Raw genomic sequence first — 20759 nt, 5'->3', positions numbered from 1 at the left:
AGACTTGGTGAGAGGAGTTTCTGTAAAATGTAAAACGCTAGATGCATGAATGGACAAATTAATAAACTTGATAAAAAAAGGATCAAACAGTTTTCAGTCCAACGCTCTGTGCAGCTAGGTGCTGCACGGGGCAGTGTCCCACATATTATATGCTTGACCCATCATTTGGTGTGTAAGGAGAAGTTCAGAAGTTTCATGAATCAGAAGGTTCACAATGTTAAATGAAATTCATAACCCAAGACCAAGTACGTAGTATGGTTTTGCAGCAGGCAGGGTAATTGTCAACTTCAGGTGGACAATATGGCCATTGATATCAACTGTTTTCAATATAGTGTTACATGCCCCTTTCAGGGGGAGGGCAGGCTTGCCAACGATCCTCCAAAACTGGGTCAGGTAATCACAAGTGCAGCATTGCAGCTCTGCACATTCATGAAAATGTTTATCGCTATTAGCACTCAGAGATGCCAACTGGGCTGCTGATACTTTTGTTTGCATGATGTTAAGGGAACAAGGCTTTGTGAATTCATGCTTCCCTAAAAGGAAATTACCCATATATGTCTGTGATTGGAAATAACTATTTCCAGGACCAGCAAGTGAGCAAGGAGGTAAGCAGGTGAGTGGACAGGGTGTCGAGTTGTGGCACTCCAGTGAAGACTCGCCCTGGGGTACCACCTCCAATGATAGGGCATAGGCTGGCCAGAGGCACAGCGGCCCAGCATAACATTCAGGCAGCTACTTGTAGAGTTTGATTGCATTCCGAGCCTCGGCTGGGCCAGCTCTCTCCCGCAGGTGCGAATATATAATGCAGTCATAATCGCAGAGTAAAGCACGCTCTGGAGGCGAACTGCAGACTCTGGCATTGCAGTAGATCTACAGACTGGATGGAACTAGTGATCAGTACTTTGCATAAATATCTAGTTAGCTTTATGTATTTATTATGTAAGAGAAGGAAAGGAAGAGACTAAGCAGAGTGAATGGCGTAGCAGGCAGAGAACTGGGCAAACTAGGTTGAATATTGTAGTTTTGCAGCCATGCCACTTTCAGGTTAGTGGAAAGCAAAAGGGTGATCACATAGAATGTCAGTGAGTTGGGGGATCAGCTCATTGGCGGAGCACCAGTTGCACAGATTCATGTAATCAGCAGGTCACAGAACTGGGTTTGCTATCAAGAGCATTTGGCTGTGTCATCGAGTACATTTTCAAAACTCGTCAATATGATGCACTTCCCTCAACAAAATTAAATGTAGCTTACACTGAGATTTAGACACACTAACCTCAACTTTACTGAAAAACAGGCAATGCAGTGGTTTAAAGTAGCAATACTGTAAGTATGCCGTATGCAACAACTTACAATTTTTGGATTGGAATTGCAGGACTGCCTTATATTGGTCTTTGCCAGACAGAATATTAGTAAGCTTAGTAAAAGTATCATCCCAATTACTTTTGGTTTGCAATTCTTTGAATAGGGTTCATGTGTCAGAAAGGCCAAAACATCCTCCTACTCTTTCTCAGGTTCTGTTACAAATTACTGGCATAAACTTCCCCCTTCACCTCACACTATTTATATTTTTTCCATTTGGTAAAATAAGCTTAAAGTCTGGTTGTGAAACGGTTTAACACAACAGTTTTCTGGAGGTTTAAATTATTAATGTATGTATTGTACTGTTTTTTGTTAGCAAACATTTTGTGTTATTAGCATTTTCCATTAACACTCACAACTACCTTGTGAATAGTTCACACTTTAAACATGTGAACAGCACGTTAAATTGAATCTCATATACCCATTGAAAAAAGCCCAATTAGCTATGGATTAAAGTATTCAATCCTTAACACACAAAAAAAGAAAATGCCATCATCTTCAGTCAGGGAAAACTGGATATGCACTCTTCCAAGAGATGGTAACAAACCACTGTTTGCAGGCAATGTATAGATCGTGACTTCAACCAAGGAACAAGCAGATCCACAGAGCAGCAGTAATGATATGGTATATGACATTTATAACACGCCTATACACAAGTGTTTCAAGGCGCGACGAGGCAAGGAAGGGGGAACAGAGGGAAGACAAAGACGACGATCTTAATAGGCCAGGTAAAATTGAGATCGCGCAAGTGCAAGGGGAGGGGAAAGTGCAGAGGGAAAAGGGGGAAAAAAGAATAAATAAAAATAGTAAAAAAGTGCGGCCGGCAAGTGGAAAGTGCAGGGGACAGTGCATACATCAAGTATCAAGAGCTGGTGGGGACAGTAGGGATACAGAAACAGCCCCTAAGTGCAGGCGTTGCCCGGGAGGCAGTGCAGGTGTGCAGTTGGTGGAGGAGGGGACCTAGGCCCGAGATCAGAGGGTTGCCAGGTGACCAGTGCAGTTTCAGTCAGGAGATCAGCAGGGGAGAGGAGGAGAGAAAGCAGAAGCAAAGAGGAAGGTCTTAAGGTGCTTCCGGAACCGGAGATGGTTCTCCTCAAGTTTCAGGGAGGCTGTTCCAATGCCTCAAAATGACTCCTGAGCTATCAACAAAAAGAGCAAAGTTCATGCTTGCCAGTGACTACCTACAACGCCAACTGGAAGTTCTGCTGGGAACCGTCAATCCAATTTCTTCATGAAGATGGAAGGCAGAGAAAGGTCTTCCCAGAAACCGGACTGCTGCACTGCAGACTCCCGGTAGCCTACAAGGACTATCAAATGCAGACTCACATACAAAACAGCAGAACATTTGAAACACCCCTGCCAAAACAAACAATGCAAAACATGTGCACACCTCATAGCTAGAGAAGCAACATACAGAAAGCAACCAGTGTTTCAAACTATGACGTTATTTTATCCTTACATCCACCAATGTGGCATATCTGACTGAATGCGCCAAATGTTGAAATGCTATTTTCCATGATGGTGTTTCCATGCAGAAGGGTCCAGGCCTAGCAGTTAGGACTGGGCTGCGCCCATTGGTGGAAGTACCTGACTGATTTGCATATGGCTGGATCCCTTTTTCAATGGCTCAGACAGGCTAAAAGGCGGTGGTGTGGAAGGTTGCCCAGAGCAATTCCAGTGGTTCTGATTTTTTCAAAACCTTCCACCTACCCCTTTCCTGGATATGGTGAAACAGGGCAGACACTGAAAAAAGTATGAGCCCACAGAAATAAAGACACTGCCACTAGGGGACATTTTACAGAACCAGGAAGAGAGATTAAGGACAGGGATGTGGCAATCCTGACTGGGAACTCTGCAAGCTGGATTGATTAGGAACAGGCACTTGATGGCTCACTACGGAAATGAAACCCTTTTCACACTATCACCAGAGGCTCCATTGTAGGCTCTACCACTTTTTCGTGCTTGGTCAGGTTCAGCTACAGTGGGGTAGTCTTGTACAGCTTGCAATGATTGTTAGATGTTTTCGTACTGTGGCCCAGAGCGCGTAGCCAGTCCTGGAGAGGCCCTTCATAAGGGGCCTTGGACTCTGCTCAGGCAGGCAGCCCAGACCCAAAACACAAGTTATATGAAATGTACCTACATTTCTGGCAGTAGCACCCCCTGGCATGCTCACGAGCAGTACCTCTACCATTCATTCTAAAATGGACCGCTTCAGTCCGATGCTGGTCAAATGCCTGTGCAGTAAACATTGCAAAAGACATTTTTGTGGGAGATAACTACTACCTTTCTATTGTTAAGGCTTTGACAAAAGTGTGCCCATTTTGTAATAACTCATTTATGTATGTTACTTGGCAGAAAATGGTCAACAGAAACTTCCAAGAACAAAGAACTGTTATTATTTAAAAAAGGGCACATTTCAGAAAAAGGACTAGAATGGTTCAAACCGCATCAAAGAGAGGAAGAAAGGAGAGACTCTTAAAGTAGAGCTTGAATGAGCATGTGCGTAATACAGCAGAACCAACACAAGAGGCAGAACCGACGGTCAAAATCTTACGCCACCCGTTGCCAAGTTTGAATTTCATTTTCCTGAGTCTCTTAAAATTCATCACTTTGCCCACATATAGAATGTACAGCGACCTAAACACTACATTGTTTATATAGCCACCAGGTTTCTGCATCATGAACTGCCTGCAAATGCTAAACATCTGTAGTTATATCAAGAACATTATGGGCCTGATTCCCCATAATGGGAAAACTGGGTGTTTTCCAATGGGATTTCACCATTGTAAAATGCTTCTGTGAATCAGGCCAATGTGTTGTGCTCACTCTTAGTGGTTGACTTTCTCTATGACTGACGAAATGCCAATCTGTTTCAGTTTTAATAACTATGGTATTTGCAAAGTTCTGGGATTGTAAGAGTGACCATGGCCATCATTGGAGTTGGGAGAAAAAAAAAAAAGACACCTTCCTACCTTTGTGCAAAATGAGGACACAATCTTCCCCCACCACAATACAGTCCTGTGGTGCAGCATTTGTCAGGGTACCTCAAGATCCTCAAAAATTGCCTAGAATGGCCGTATGTACACTCAGAAAGACCGGTACCAAAAAATAGGCGTCCAGGACACTTCAACCGCTTGTGTTGGAATTCTGGAAAGTCTAGGGAGCATAAAGACAGAGATTTCCACTCTGGTAGGCTGTGTGCTATATGGAGTGGACATTGACTATTTTGTTTTCATTACTAATCCCAACATGACATCATTTTGCGTTTCATTATAATCACAGAGAGGTCTGTCTGAAAACCGCAATTCGCTTTTCCCGCCTTTATCTGGCTGACTACCAGTGTGATGCTACCACAGAAAACAAAATGTCACCCAAAACCACTCACCAGCATTGTGGTCAATGTAATACACGCCAACCTGCGGGTCATAGGCCTCCTCCCATCCCAGAGGCAGCTCATCGCCAATGCAGTCCGCGAAGGTTAAGGGCTTCGTATACCTGCAAGACAAAACAGCAACATATTACTTTGGCATATGTCACCCCCGTGACCTTCATTAAAGAGCTGCAGAGCTACAAGGTTTTCCGGTGTCCCGCCCTAGCAAATTGCTCGCTTGGTTTGTTTAAAAACAGAAAAGTCAACCTGGGAATTGTTTATTTACTCTTGTGTACTGAGGAGAGATTCCCATTATTGTCAGGGCTCTCCTGGGCTCAGCAGGACAGCGTGTACAGCATCATCTGCTTGTAAACAGTCCTCTGCTGCTACTAAAACACAGTTCGCATTTGGGTGTGGACAATTCCGGCATAAAAGAATAGCAGAACACAGAAAACATCGAGCCTGTCTGCCTTTCGGGTGCAAAGCTGCCTCTCAATACGTTAAGGAGGCATGCGCTCACTGACCGCAAAGCAAAGAAGACCACAGGATGTTGTAGAACGTCCATTTCCGCTCACACCATTAGGCAATAATGACGTAGGCACTACACACGACTAACCTACGTACACGTTAATAAAAACAGTCTTTTATGACCAATTGTTCCACATGGGCAAGCAAAGTTCGCAAATGCCAAAATTACAAGCCCTTGCATGCACAGCAGCGTAATGGGACAGATAAAAGGTCGGACAAACCGAACACTAGTGTGGCTTATAGGTTTGAATGCATTTTTTCTGCATGGTAGTTTTACTTGCATCAGCTCCCAGAGCCACCGTTTCTATTTCTTTATTTTATTTTTGTTGCTTGTATAGCGCGTCAAGCCCAGAGGCATCTGTGCGCTTGCTTACATGGAAATATCACAATTGTTACTCAGGTTGCAGTTATGTAGTCATATTCACGCACATACTACCAGTGGCTGATCACATACACACCTTGATGCATGTGCAATATGCCGGGACATGCATTAATATGGAAAAGCTTTGATCGCTTACTGGTGATCTGCATTAGATCGACTTCTACCCTTCTTCATTAGAGTCCTTATTTTAGGAGTCGTCGTCATGCCCAGGAAACAGACAAGGGTGGCAGCTCCTGCCACTGCCCTGGGTGCAAAGCAGCTGACCACACCACAACGGTTGCATGCCGCATGTCATACAGTATGGTGTGAGGTTAGTAATCCTGGACAGTAACGAGGGACAGTACACTATTCTCTTTAATGCATTGTTTATTTTTGACTATGGCAGTTTTAGCTCAGGCTTGGTAGCCACAAAATTAACATTCTGGAGTTTGTACTGCTCCCCCGCTGCCCCCACACAATGTATAGAAACACCCTTGCAAATAAGCTACCAAACTCCCAGGCTTCACCGAGCACACTCTCAACCCCCTCACAAGTCCAACATTACATTGTGCACACAAAACCTTGAAGACCTAACAATACTGTCACACATCCATGCCATCAAAAACCTTCTTCTTCTCCTGCTGCATCTCTCCCTCCATATGTTCCCACCGTCTTATCTCGCCCTCACTCATTTTCTTTCTTCCAGTAAGTGCTGGTCTAGATGCCGCGTGGAGGCACAGTACACCACTCTACAGACACACCTAGGGGCTCGGATACTACTGCTGTGGTGACTTTCGACAGTGAATATTGCTAGAAAATGATCAGTGCATGACCACCTTGAGGGTTGCTCCCCTTAAAAGAAAAACACAGTGTCACAGAGAGGAGATGCTCGCTAACAAACGAGTAAAACATTGAATACAAAATAAAAAAACTCAATACCAGAGAAGCATGCCAAACCAGATCAGAGGTTAATTGCTTTCAAGGGGGCATCCATTCAAAATTCAGAGGAGGTATAAAGCCATAGACCGATTCAAACAAGGCACAAAGACTGTCCCTAAACCCCCTTAAAATATAAAAGTAAATTTAGCTAGCACTGTAATGGCTGGGGGATCAACAGACAACTTGAGACAGATACTGGGGATCAACAGGTTTTATTAATAAAAATGCAGCTAAGGGTTTAAACTGGACTGGTAGTAAAGCTTTGAAACAAACAAAATAACCAGAGTTGAACAATTCCAGCCTCATTAAGGGCCACAGTGTCAGTCCATCCCCATCTACCCTTGGGCTCTTCCTTCTGGTGGTGAAATGCAAGTCGTTTACAGTTTGTGGGATTTCAATTATTCCATGTGCTTCTTTCTTGCCTTGGCCGAGTAGTAGTTGTTGTCGAGGGACCAGGATGCTGGTCTCTTAAGTGGTCCCTTGCAACTGTCAGTGCTCAAGGGATCTGGTGTGGGCCACTACGCCTTCCAAAGTGTAAGAGAAGCTACACCAGAAGACCCCAGGCATTTGGATGGGTCTGCCAATGACACTGTTGTACCGGAGCCCAATCCTTCAAAGTCCTTATAGTCATTGTACTTGTAGGTGCCCTATCAGGCAGAGTCCTTTAGTTCGTGGGGCCCACCCTAGTTTCCTTGCCTCCCTTTTCTTGGCCTTCCTCCCTCTCTCTGTTGCACGTTTTTCGCATTCCTCTTGCTGCCTCAATAGACTTCTCCCAATTGTCGACTCTCCCGATGTTCCACTTCTTTCGCAAAGAGCGAACGGGGGTGGGAGGGCAGAAGAGAAGGGGAGAAAGTGAGAGGGGAGACTGTGTTGGGCAGAAGGGCATTAAAAGTATTTTCCCAGCTTCCCCATTTTGGGTAATTTGCACCCCTCTTCTGATTTTATTAGATGGTGCACACCTATTAGGGCTTGCCGTCACCCAGTTGGTCGCCCCTTTCTGGGGGTTCAGGCTTTCAGTGACGGGGTCTTGCTTTCGAGGCTGTTGATAGGCTGGGGCATTTGGGGGATTCTCCAGTGTACCTCCTCTGGGCCTGCTTCAAACAGTGGCTGATGACACCAAACCTTCCATGGTCCCACCAGCCCCATCTCACAGCCTTCATTAAGGTAACAAACAGCATCAAATTGCAGCGCAACATCTAAACCGAATAAAACAGTAAACAGGATCATGGGTGACTGGTCACTTGATTAAAATGGACACACATGTTTTCTCAATTAAAAGGGTCAATACAGTTGCTTGTTTCTAGGACCTGACACACCATTACAGAACAAGGACAAAGTGGTAACAGGGCAGCTCAGTTCTGGTAGCCTTGTTGTGGGATGTGGCAGGCTTTAACGACGCTGATGCTTGCACTATGACTGTATTTCTAGCCCTTTTTGAAAAACTTCCATTCATAACTTCACATGTATTTTGCTCAGGCGAGATCAAAATGAAACAATTTAGGGGGCCCACGGCATTATCCAAGGCGAAATACCCCTCCTGTGAATACTATGGGAGCTCTATGTTTGAAACCCCCTCACTGAGATGGAGAGACTGGCAAAGTTCTTGCCCAAGTTGAGTGTGCAATACTGTATAAACATCCACTAGTATTCTAATTATACACATTCCTACCCAAGAAAGCCAATAACGTATAGCTGCTGTCATTTTTCTGAGTAAAGTTTCACTGCTTTGAATTAAAAAAATGTTCTTGTTTTTCAGATCTTTTTCGAAATGGAGTTAGAAAATTGCTATGAAGCACCAACCCACTAGTGAATGACAAACTTGTACCTATTGTGACGAATCTCTGGGGATGTTGTTACTGGTTCCGTAGGGGGAGCCCCCTTCCCATGAGGCCAGGGGGATGAGACTGCTACCAGATAGACGCCCTGGGGGGGTGGTACTCAGCGGGTGGCTTTCATGGGAGGGGAAACCCACTATGGGACCAGTGATGACTATTTTGGGAGAAAGCGGAATCAGGCCAAAACCTACACACCCCCTCTCGCTCCACCCCTACCCTCCTATCCAGTATACTTCTGTAGAACCCAGGGAATAGAAAGGACTGAGACAAGGCAGATTGGACGTAGATGTCATGAAGATCCAGGCCAAAGGAATGTGACAAAGAAGTAGTGCAGACCCACGAGGATCACAGAGGAACCTTTGTGAACAGTTTAGTCTTAAACTACAGACCGTACTGAATGCCGACATAAAAACTCACAACAGACTTACCTGTCAGTCAGATCCTCCCTGCAGGGACCGAGAGCGTGCTGTATGGTCACTGCAGAGAACAGCAGGGGAAGACCAGGACTTGGAACAGGAAGAAACACAGTGTTCCGGGGACACAGCAAGAGGATCACAAAGACGGCTGGGGAGAGCATCAGCAGCGCAGCACTGCAGGACCACACTGTCCAACTACGAGCTGCATGCCGAACAGGGACAGGAGACACAGAGCTGCTGCGGCAAGCCGAGAAGAGCCCCAGAAAGCCAGTGAGCCGAAGAAAGAAAAGAAAGGGGAAGCCTGTGACCGACTGGAGGGCTGCTGCCAAGACCTTGCAGGTATTTGGGTGGCAGAGTCTATGGTTGGGTGTCCCCAGAGTGCATAAAGAACCCTACAGTGAACCGCACAGGAAAAGTGGGGAAAGAAGGATAACCACTATGGGACATTAATAGAAGAACGAGCAAAGCAATATAACAAGGAGAATAGGGTCTGGAAAGGACAGATCACATAATAAGGATACCTAATCGTCCTCATGGCAGTACTTGGAGGGAAGACAACTCAGCGCTGTCAATTAAGAGGTGACAAAGCAATGAACTGTGAGAATAAGATATACAAAGACCATACTTGGCAGGAGAGTAAACCAAGTTCTATGTGAGATTAGTAGAACGTGAAGAGACCTGCGAGATTAATACATATGCAGAAAGTATTTGGTAGGAGAGTAATCCAAGTCTGTATGTGAGGTCAAGAGACTGAAGAGAACTGTGAGAGTGAGGCACACAAACACAGTGCTTGGCAGGTGAGTAAAGTATGTGTGTTGGAGCCTGAGAGACCTGGGAACCAGGTCCGACAACCAGGGTCAGGGACCTGCCACAGTTTAGAAAAGCACCCAAACTCCTCTTCTTCATCGCTTTGTCTGGTAGAGGAGAACCAGGTCTAGCAACCAGGGTCAGGGACCGTCCAGAGTTTGGAACAGCATCCAAACTACTCTTCTTCATCACAGTCCCTGGTAGAAGGGAACCAGGTCTGCCAATCAGAGTCTGGGACCCACCTGAGCCTGAAGAAGCATCCACAACCCTCTTCGTCGCAGTCCCTGGTAGAAGGGAACCAGGTCTGCCAACCCGGGGTCAGGGGACCCCTGCCGTATGGAGAAGCCTAAGGAAGGCTGGGGAAGGGAAACATGCTACCTCGACCCCCAGCAGTTTTGTCCAGGGGAAGGGAGCTATTCCTCCAGACTAGGAAGACCTTCCTTTGAGTTATTTTAACGGAGTGTGAGGGACAGAGCGAGGATTCCGATATAGGACTGAACTCTTTGCTTTTTGACATCCTGACTGTGACATCAGTAATTTTGGTTGAAGCAAGGATCCCCCTCTTGGAGTTAGTGCAAGATAGGCTTTTCTTTTCACTTTAATAATTTAACTAAACGTTTATACCAACCACAATGACCGCTCTGTGTCAGAGTCATAATTCTGCACCCTTACATTATCTATAAAAAGTAGCAGATCTAACACAAGGCAATACTAACCCAGATTGTTCCCTTCATGCCTTTAGTATGGTCCTTCAAATTGCTTGGAAGATTGATTAGGTTGAGGATGCTATAAAAGAAATCTACAGTGCAATGAGAAACCATTACTCAATAATTGCCTTGTAGTACAGTCACTGGCTACTAAATATATATATAACCAATAGACTTGGCTTACTTCATTGGAATACATGAAGCCGACTTTTGATTATATGAACAGTAACAAATGGTAGGCATGTCTGAAATAGCTTTGTTAGACATCCGTGCCTGCCTTCCTTCGGGGCGCTATGTAGCGGCCTTTCTAAGAGCAGGATGGCATTGGAATCATGCTTTTTACAATGATTAGGAAAGCATGCCATGGGTGTGTGCGGCCACGCATGCCTTGTAGCGTGGTGATCAACATTCCCAATGCAATGCTTCTTAAGGCGAAGGCATATAGCGTGCAGACTGGAGGAAGGCTCCAGCCTTCCCACAGATGATGCAATTCTTCTAGCACAAAGAACACATTCCCAGTGTATGTATTATATTGAAAAAAAAACGTTACTAAATGTATTCATGTTAATTCATTTGTTTGTAAGCAAAAAGATAAAAAACGTATCTTGTGGTTCAAAACAAGTTTACGGAGGCAGGCCTCTTGAATCGTGAAAATTCTTAACTTACATGCATATTTATCACTTTGTTACCCATGGGCACCCTCTTTTGGAAACCATGATGCTAGAGAGTTATTATCACTCCACGTGGAAGCGGCCGTGGCCCAAGCAGTGTTGAAGGCCGGTTATTCCGAGTTCCTGCCATAAGGAGCAGAGTTGCAAGGTAAACGGGTTTGGAGAGGCCATGAAATGAATCCACAGCTATTGCAAGCCCTCTTCCTACTTTGTTATGGAATGAGGCGGCTTTTGTGCCAAAAGCAATGTTTTGAGTTGACCTGATCGATAGCCGGTAAGATAGCTCAGAAGGTTGAGTGCTCGCTGCTGCGATATGAGCGTGATCTGCAGGTCGCAGGTTCGAATCCCGGCAAGGCCAACTCAGCCTTTCATCCTTCCAAGGTCGATAAATGAGTACCAATTTCGGTTGGGTGATATTGTATGCAAATATGTGCTCTGTAAATCTCTTTGGATTAAGGCGCTATATAAATAAAACACATCATCATTTTAAAAGGAAAAGCAATACTTGTCAAAAGGTGTACTTTGCAATCAACAGAGATTTGTTCAAAAGTTTGCCAAGTCTAACACTTACTTTGCATTGCATTCCTTAATCTGCATTTATCCTTTTTACCTCAATAAGAAGACCGTTCAGATAAGGGGTTGTCACCATCTCACTTTCTTCCTGCAACCTAAGTGGCGTAATGGCAAAATAATCGCACATAACCATGTCCCATCCATTTGCAATTTCACAACAATGCAATTACCCAACTATTCTTACTTACCGTTCCACTTTTAAAAACTGTTGGGGTGGAGGAAGTCTATAGCTCCCACTACAAGATGTTTTGTTTCTGGGCACCAATAATCGGAGTTACTTGTAGCCAATTTTTCAATCCTTAGGAGCACTGAGAGGCGAGCCAAACAGGCCAGATTCGTGCAACTGCACACATTTTCGGGGCAGGTTCCTTCTCCGGCTGAACAGTATTTTCTTGAAGCGTTTAAAGATATTGTTTTTTTTTTTTAATTTATATTCTCTGTGCCTATAAACCTTTAACTTACTCACACAGAGAGGATGGGAAACTACAGTGGGTGTCTTACAAAAATCTCAGGTATGTTCTAATACATTCTTAGCTTACGTGATGAATTCCTTCCATTTTCTTTTTTTGTTGGTGTCCTACTTCTCTTTCAATTACCTTTCGCAGTGCTCCCAGTTTCACACAGTGCTGCCTTTCAGACCCCGTTTCACTACCATTACTCTGTGGCTCACACATTTAATGGGGATTGATAGATACTGACATTTTCTCTTTTGGGTTTGCGGTTTACCTTGATATTGCATTTCCCATATTGCCTATGGTCGTATAGCCAGCCATTACGTTACGAGAGACTTTCCCAGATTCTTTAGCTCACTAGCTTTCACAGAGGAGAAATAGCCAAAACATACAAGTCTTTGTCCTGCCCTAGGGCAGTCCAGCACCAAAATGCTAGGCAATTCTCCTCTGAACAAGAGTACCAACAGCAACCCCAGATAAGTGTTTTGGTCTGGTTGGACCTCATCAGTAGGGTGGAGCTGTGCCTCTCCAAGATTAGTGAGCAAGGATTCCCCTAGTAACTTAGGGTAAGATCCAAAGTTACTTACATTATGCAAATTAACAAGGGGGGTCAGATAAGGGACAACTCGCTTTGTGCGCAACTTAGGTAAAGTGAACGCTGCAATAAATTACTCCGCTATTGACCCCCAGGGTCAGCTGCATCACTCACAAGTATTTCTATACATTATCCCATCCTGGTGCCTTTGTATCTTTCACCTCCTGATCCTTGTACTCATTTTTGGGTGCATAACCCCTGTCAATCTGAGAACGTGAACTTCCTTGCTCGTGATCTTTCTCTGTTGACATCTGAGGGAACAAACAGATTCCATAGGAAGCTATCCCGCTTTTACACACATTGGCCATGGGCACCAAGAGTCAGTACAGTGTCAGACTACTTGGCGTTGCTAAGCAGAATCACAAGGCCAGTGACCGTTTTGACACATTTCATTCAAAAACAATGTTTAAATTTAAAACACTAATAAGTGAGAACATGCACAGATTCTATGTTGTGTCCAAGATACACATATGCAAGCTACTTTCGAAACAAATTGTGATGTCACCTGACTTTTGCTTACTCAAAAACAGTTTTGTTGAATGTGGTGTTAGTAGCAGATGTGACAGACCACTCTTAGTGCCCACGGCCAATGCGTGCAAAAGTGGGCTAGCTTCCTGTGGAATCAGTTTGTTCCCTCAAGTTCCTGTCCTCATCCACAAGCCCCCCACAAAACAGAGGACTCCCATGTTCTAATCATATTGTACCCTCTGTTGACATCTGTCCAATCACATGATAAAGGCACTTGCTTGGACCTAGTTTTAGCTAGATGTGTTCATTTTGAATGTATGGACACTTTTTTGGTTTCATGGTCAGACAGGGCTTTCATAAATGTGGTATACCCTTCATATATCCTCACCCAAAACTGACCTTGAGAGGAAGATGGGTAGAGAAAAGAATACATTTGCTGTCCCCTATGGCAACAAACCACTTCTGGAACTTATAATTCCTGGGGTATCATCTACTTCCTGTTCTGCTTTTTAGAATTCCTCCTCTTTGGCTTTTTAGGATGCTATCGGTAAAGTTGCTCTTCTTTAGCTGCCGCAGTACAGGTCAAAGCTAAACATTTATCCTGCTTTAGCCAGGAGATTCTAGACCTTAAGCAGAAGTGGAGACACCTGGAGCCCCATATAAATGGTTTATTTGAAAGTAAGCTTTTAGCTCACATGCAGGCTGATGTTTGCTGCCAAGAGGGATTTTCTGGATGAGTAGGTCATCAAATCTAGTAATAGCCCTAACTTCTTGTTTTAGGTAGTGTGATGAATCCAATGGTGTCATCACGGAATCCCCGGCGGTAACCTCCTCCCATGCGGCCAGGGGACGGCAGCCGCTACCTGATCCTGAACCTGGGGGTGGTTATATGAGGGAGGATCACATGGGAGGAGACAACCAACGGAGAGATGTTTTGATTTTGTTGGACAAGACACAGTATTCACCCATTTTGCATGAAGACCCTCTATACCAGAGATTTCTGATGTCTAATTTCTATTGTCATTCACCTTTTGTTTCTAATGCGTTTTTATGTGAAACCTCTGAGAAAACCATTTAAAAGTTAAATGTCTCGTCTATGGACTCCGACTCCCATAACCACTCAGGTACTGAGACGAGGAGGAGCATGAGGGAGTTTGTGAAAAGTGACAGGAGCTCAAAGCACAACATGCAGGCTATTTGTTTTTCCAGGTCTTCGGTGCGTGGGACATTTAAAGATGACAACCGACCACATTATTGAAGCGATCAGTGCAAGAGAAGACGTCGAACCCCATGCTGAGGTTTACAAATGCGAGGCACACAGATAAGTGTTGTGGAATGGAGAAGGCTGCCAGGATATTAGGAGAAACACAGTAGGGCCGTGGATATGCTGGGGGCCGCGCAGGAGCTCCTAGACGTTGAGGAACTCAAAGAGGCAATGTTCTCCAGTCCAAGCCAACAAGAAAAGCCAGCAGGATGCTGGAAGAATGTATGCACACTACAGAGTAGAAAGCAGGTGAAGGAACCACACTGCAGAGGCGCAAGCAGAGTCGGAGACTTTGGAAGAAACCAGTGAGGCTGCCCAATGTAGCTGGGTACCCGGGGCATTCCAACACGCGAGCCAATAAATGTTTGAATGATACGAAACTGCTGATATCAGAAAATATCCAAAGTTTGTTTGAATGCAGACAAGGCAAAGTACAAAGGAAAACTCCAATCAAGTACAGATGCATGAGATGCTAGTGTGGGGAAAGGTTTGAGCAAATGTTACCATAGACAGATAAACCAAGCACCTCACTGTATATGCTATTGTAGTATAGCCAAGGAACTGTGATGAATAGTCCTGACAGGCGAGTGCTCAAGGCAGCTGAAATTGTATAAAGATTCCTGGCAGCAGAGTATACCAGGTGATCTGGAATAAAAACACAATAAAAGTACTGACAGGTGAGTATACCAGGCAGTTGGAATTTTATCAGGATTCCTGGCAGGGGAGCATAGCAGGCGATCTGCAAAGTTACAAGAAGCACTACAGAAAGACTGTTACAGAACCTGTTTAAACAAGAACTGTGCGAGTCCAGTGAAGACGCAAACGAACTGTTAGCTAAAGAGAAATGTTTGCCATCCTATTTAAAGAATCCAGGGGAACGGGACCACCCTCTGGATCCAAGGGTCTTTACCAAGAAGAACATTCTCTTTGGCGACATTTTCATACTTTGGTTTTGGACACTTTTGGTAACATCAAGATAAAGAAATGTCCTTGCCTGCTTTGATGTTTTGTTTATAGTGCGAGGGTGAGGGTAGGACGTTTTGGACAAAAAGACGGCTTTTCAGTTACTGACATCCTGACATGACAGATCCTTAGTTTTTTGGTTTCTAGGTAGCGAAGATCCTCTTTAGATCAGGGCCAGGGATGCGTTTTCCCAACCCATTTTTATTTAATAAATGTCTTTAACCAAAAACATGACAACCTTGTGACCGTCTTTCATTTCTGACCGCTCACAGTTGTTAAGAATTTCTAATCCCTGTCCTGCATGGAGGTGGATCTTACACCCTTGCTGGAACATTGTGGGGCTTTAAACCCTTTTTGCCAATGAAATTTACGTATTGAAGAGGAAACAAATACAGATTCAGGCCAAATGGTTTCACACAGTCTACGTTTTTACTTTTCCAGTAGTTCTATTATTCCATTTTCATTTTTTAATACATCTCCTGAAGATATCCAGCATTTATTGACTAAACTCTATCCTACAACTAACACATACAATGCGATTCCTGACTTACTGCAACAGAACACATCAAGGACGTAGCACCTTGGCTGTCCAAGTTTATCAACCCTTCCCCTTGTCTCTGGTTTTGTGCTACCTAATGGACACACTACTCTTCAAAAAGCAAGGTTAGACTCTACAGTTTTAATACTTTTAGACCCATTTATGGACTCCAGTAAATGGCTAATGTATTGGAGATGGTAGTAGTGAAACAGGTTCAAGCCCATTCCGACCACGTTAAAGCCCTGGATCCTTTTCATTCTTGGTTTTGGCCATTGCATGGGATGAAAACGACCACTTTTCCAATATTTTCAGCCAGGCTAACAAGGTTCAAAATTCTTTGTTTGTACTATTATACCTATCCGTGGGTTTTGATACTATGGTAACCATTTATAAACCATCATTTATTAGACACTCATGTTACACAAACAACTGAGGTCAGTGGTCATGCTATAGACTGCTTGTAGTCTTTTTGGCTGTTTGGGAACATCACGCCCAGGTTGGCCCTTTTTCTAATGTATTGCTTTTGACACTGCCCTGTTTGGTGCTTCAAGGGTCTCTCTTAACACTTTTTAACATGTATGTGGTCCACCTACATACTGCTCAGAAGCTTGGGATTTTAAAATCTCCAAATACAAATCGGATAAAGATTCTGTTATGGCTGGATTTTATAAAGCTAGCCTATGGCCTTGAGTGTGTTAAGGACAGGATGCAGGAGCGTGGGCTAAAGTTGCAATCCTAAAAAAAAAACTATGCAATTCTCTTTGGACATTTGAAGTATTTTGTGGCACTCATTTTCTACCAGGTCTGATGGGGCATCAAGTGATCATCTTCTACAAACCAAATAATATAGGAGCTCTCTGGGGATTTGACTTGAGCTTTAGGGCCCAGGTTAGTGCAGTGGTCAAATATTCATGTTTTTCTCTCCACTAACTGCAAAGGATTTAACAGTTTACTCCTAGTGCTGGGCATGGCATTGTGCTCCAGCCTTTGATAAATTGCTGCTTGAACTAGGTCAATGCAATCTTCTCCGTACAGAGCTGGATTGATTAAAACATTTTTGATCAGGTCTTTTCCTGCCTAGGGATTTGCACTGGCTGTCAGTTCACAGGAAGTTTGAAATTAAGATGTGTGGCCTGGTATTTAAATGTCTGCATGGCCTTGCACCAGCTTACCTTGCAAGTAACCCTTTTCCCTATGTTCTAGGTAGGACCCTCCACTCCTTCGAGGCTTTTGTCTTAAGGATTCCTCTCGCTAAATATAATACCAGGTGTGACAGGAGATTTTCTGCTCTGGGCCTGCCCTTGTGGAATGCTCTTCCTCTGCAGTTGCGTCTGCTTCCTACTCTGACCCTGTTTGGGGCCTTAAGACCTACCTTTTCGAATAAGCTTTGCATGCTCCTTCATTTGTGCACCCAGGGGAAATGTTCTTTGCTTGGCAATCTTTTGTTCTTATTCCATTAGCGGATTATAAGGTACCTAATCAAATCATTGACCAGATACCAGTTTCTAATTATGCCACTGTTCCTTAAAGAGCACCAAATCCCTTGCGCTGTCTCCCTAATCATTACAGTGGCCGCTCGCTTCCACTGTGCCCCTTGTCCATTACTGGCCTCCCCACCCGTCGTTTTTCCTCCATCCTTTAAATATGAGCTCTCGCTGCTCCTCAAATGTCCTCGTATCTTCACTGTGCCCCGTCCCACAGTATGCTCTCCCTTACAATGCTTCTTTGGCCTCAGTGTCCCTTGCCATGGTTTCCTTTGTCTTAAGCCTGCTCACCAGTTTACTGACCTGTGTGTTTCACCATGCTCTCCTGTCACTCACAAAGAGCCACCCCAGTGTTATTTACCAATGCCCCCTAATAAGGACATATTTATACAGCCAAAAGGGTCTGTATCTATATCAGCTAATGGGGGCATTATTACCTATATGGACCAATTGAGTAATGCTTATGCTTACGGTAGGGGGCCACAAAAATACTGCTCAGTGGGAGCGAAGATCATGCCTAGATGGCTTGATGAGCAGAGGTCAATCCAAAAACAGGTCGATCACAGCGAGTCCAGACGCATTCATTCATGTCAGAAAAAAACTAATATTCTAAATCAATTTTCAAAACATAATTGGTGTGAATTCTGCTTAGTTCAGTGAATATATGTAACATACATGACATATCATACCGTCTTGGTTCAGTAAGCCTAACACATTCCCCAAAAACCACAAAGTTCGAACACATAATACATTAACAAAAACATCTGCCGATTTAGAATAGACCCAACCTTGTATTGTCAAGTATGTCTAATAGAACAATCGACAAAGAACATGCAATGTCTCATAGCCATTTTGGCATAGTAAAACAAAAACAAAAAGTCAACAAAAGTGTGTTTTGGCCTATTATATTTTCTCACTTTATTATGTAATGGCCTTCATCAGGATGGAATTTGTGGAAGGAGTTATTCACTGCTTGCTGGGAGAGTCACAGAAAGCCTGAGATGCCACCAAAATGAACGCCAAAAGTGCGTAATGTCGGGGCAAGTAAATCGAGAGTCTTTCCCTCATTTAGAAATGGTATGTCATCCGGTCCCCATGGTGATAAACATCAATTCTCTATTGAACTGAAAGGTGGCATGTGGCGGCAAAACTTCACCAGTCTCGACACTTTCCCATTGTTTGAAAACATTTCTCCTCCGTCAGGCTATAATGCAGTGTGTGGCATTCGAGCTTCAACAATCCTCACACCTTCTCAGTACGTTGTACTTTTCACCGGCGTGATGCCCCTCACTTAGTCGTGCAGCAGCGTTCTTAATTGTTGAAGCTCGATCGCCACACGCTATACCACGAGTTTGGCCCTGGGGTGGGGAGGGATTTGCCTCCAGCATCATATTGGAGGTAAATCTTCCCACGTTCCGCTGAGAGATCGGCAAATTAGGCAGAATTACCCATCATCCTATATACTTCAAATGAATGGGCACTAACACCGCCACCACCACCACCAACACCAACACTTGACAGCTGTACAGGCTTCCAGCTTTCTCCAGCGTGTCTCTCTCTCGCTTCCTCCCTCTCTTTCCCACTAGTCTGTCTTTTACTTTAGGCTGGCGCCCCTCTGGGCTATAGTGGTGCAGAGTCTCTGAGGAACTTCCTGGCTGGCTGTTTGTCTTGCACAGTTTCTGATCTGAAAGCACACGAGAAACAATGGGGAAAATTTTGGCAAGGAGGCATGGCTGCAGATCAGGGTCTGCAGGCAAGCATTCCTAGACAATGGTGGGGGTGGGGTGGGCCGGGATTCGGGCACTCCCTGCTGACAATGTCCACCTCAGGGGTAGGACTGACTCTGGATGGCTCTTTGGTAGGCCTCCCATCCTGGCTGAGAGGGGTTCCCATCCCCTCGTGACAAGGCCCAATTACTGCCCTTGTTACGCGAGGCAAGGTGTGTCAAGCAGCTCACTTCCACAGGAGTAATACAGCTCCTCATAGCTGCTCAGCATACCAATTACAACCATTTTCTGTAAAATTCCTTTCCAATTGTAACAACTAAATGTGCTTGTAGGCTTTTTTATTGGGAAACTGCCTTGCCATGTCTACAGCCTAGCTGGGATAGTAAGATTCATAGATCTATTTGTGCAGGAATCCAACCCTTTGGCCTCTTAAGTACCCTAGGGCAGATTAACTTGACCCACAGTCCTTTAATGTATTTCCCGCAAAACTATCTATTGAGGCACATCTCCTCTCCATCAGCCAGTTGACATTAAAGTGCCTACTAAAGCTTTTTTTTTATTATTGCAAAGGCACAAATGCTCCAAAAAATAAATTGCAGCAGACTTTTGAGGCATGTTTTTTTCCCCACCCACACAATCCCACAGCTCTGCCCCTGATCATCACCTCCTGTGGCTGATGCCATAACGGCAAGCAGGGAGGGTCATGTATGGCCCCTTTCATCCTTGCGGCATGCCTCGGACACATGCATGCTCCCTTGCTGCTCCGAGTGCCAGCAGAGGCCGAGTCTCCGATGGCCTTCCTCTGGCACAGTGCCCCACACGAGGGCATGTAGGGCCTCTGTCCCGTAACATGTAGATGAATACTCTGTGGCATGTGGAGCGCTCCCAAAGGAGAGCGCCATGCAAAATCAGGAATATGTCACTGGCCTGTGCACAATGGAAGGGACTGTGACACAATGTCCATAAGCCTCCACTGCACGCAGGTGTCTGCGTTGCCCCAGGTGGGCACAAACAAGCTGGACGGGGTAAAAGGAAATGGGCCTTTAATTACACCCCTACTCCATTTTCATATGCAAAATACATTCAAGAGTGGACATGGGCAGGAATACAGACCCGGAATACATGTTGCAGAAACACTCCACCGCAACTGATTCGGCGTTTCTCCGAATCAGCTCTGTAGACAAATAGGGTGGCCTTTCCCTGTTGCTGCGGGCGTTTCACATGCATAGTTTTCATAACTTGCATTGCACACACAGTGTGTGTATTGCGCTTCGCAGCCTCGGGGTAATCGCGCTCTGTACGCATACCACTTAGAAGAAATAGCATGCACCAATAAAGGTTGCTAATGCACTACCTAGAGGCAAAGTTACACTATCCAAGGGATTAAAACGAGCAACGAAAATGCATAGCCAAGCAACTGTCACAGATGGCCCCGAGAACCCACACATTCCCATATAGGGGTTACACGTTTATATTTTGACTTCCATCGGGCATAGTGGGTGTCCCTCTCTCTCTAACCTATGGATGGGCAATCCCTCCCCAATTCAGATTTACCTCGAACTCGGATTGTTGCTAGTGATTGTTAACCCTGCCAAGCTAAACCTTAACTAGCCTTCACTGATGGTTTAACTTCTCTAGGGGAACCATGTAGGGTCCTAGCCCACAACTTTCCCCCAAGGTATGACGTAAGAGCTGTGGCTTC

The 20759-nt window shown here is 44.7% G+C and overlaps 1 protein-coding gene across 1 annotated transcript in view; it reads right to left on the bottom strand.

Moving 5' to 3' along the window:
- The window catches only part of WWC1 (WW and C2 domain containing 1), a 535977-nt gene that overhangs the window by 318050 nt on the left and 197168 nt on the right, over positions 1-20759 (bottom strand). Inside the window, exon 2 of the mRNA XM_069654296.1 lies at positions 4745-4854. Coding sequence (XP_069510397.1) covers positions 4745-4854 — 110 coding nt within the window. The remainder of the gene's footprint in view (positions 1-4744; positions 4855-20759) is intronic.

This window comes from Ambystoma mexicanum, chromosome 3q (assembly GCF_040938575.1).
Source record: "Ambystoma mexicanum isolate Mex_15411 chromosome 3q, UKY_AmexF1_1, whole genome shotgun sequence".
NCBI classification, from domain to species: domain Eukaryota; kingdom Metazoa; phylum Chordata; class Amphibia; order Caudata; family Ambystomatidae; genus Ambystoma; species Ambystoma mexicanum.
This window is presented reverse-complemented; position numbering and strand designations above follow the sequence as displayed.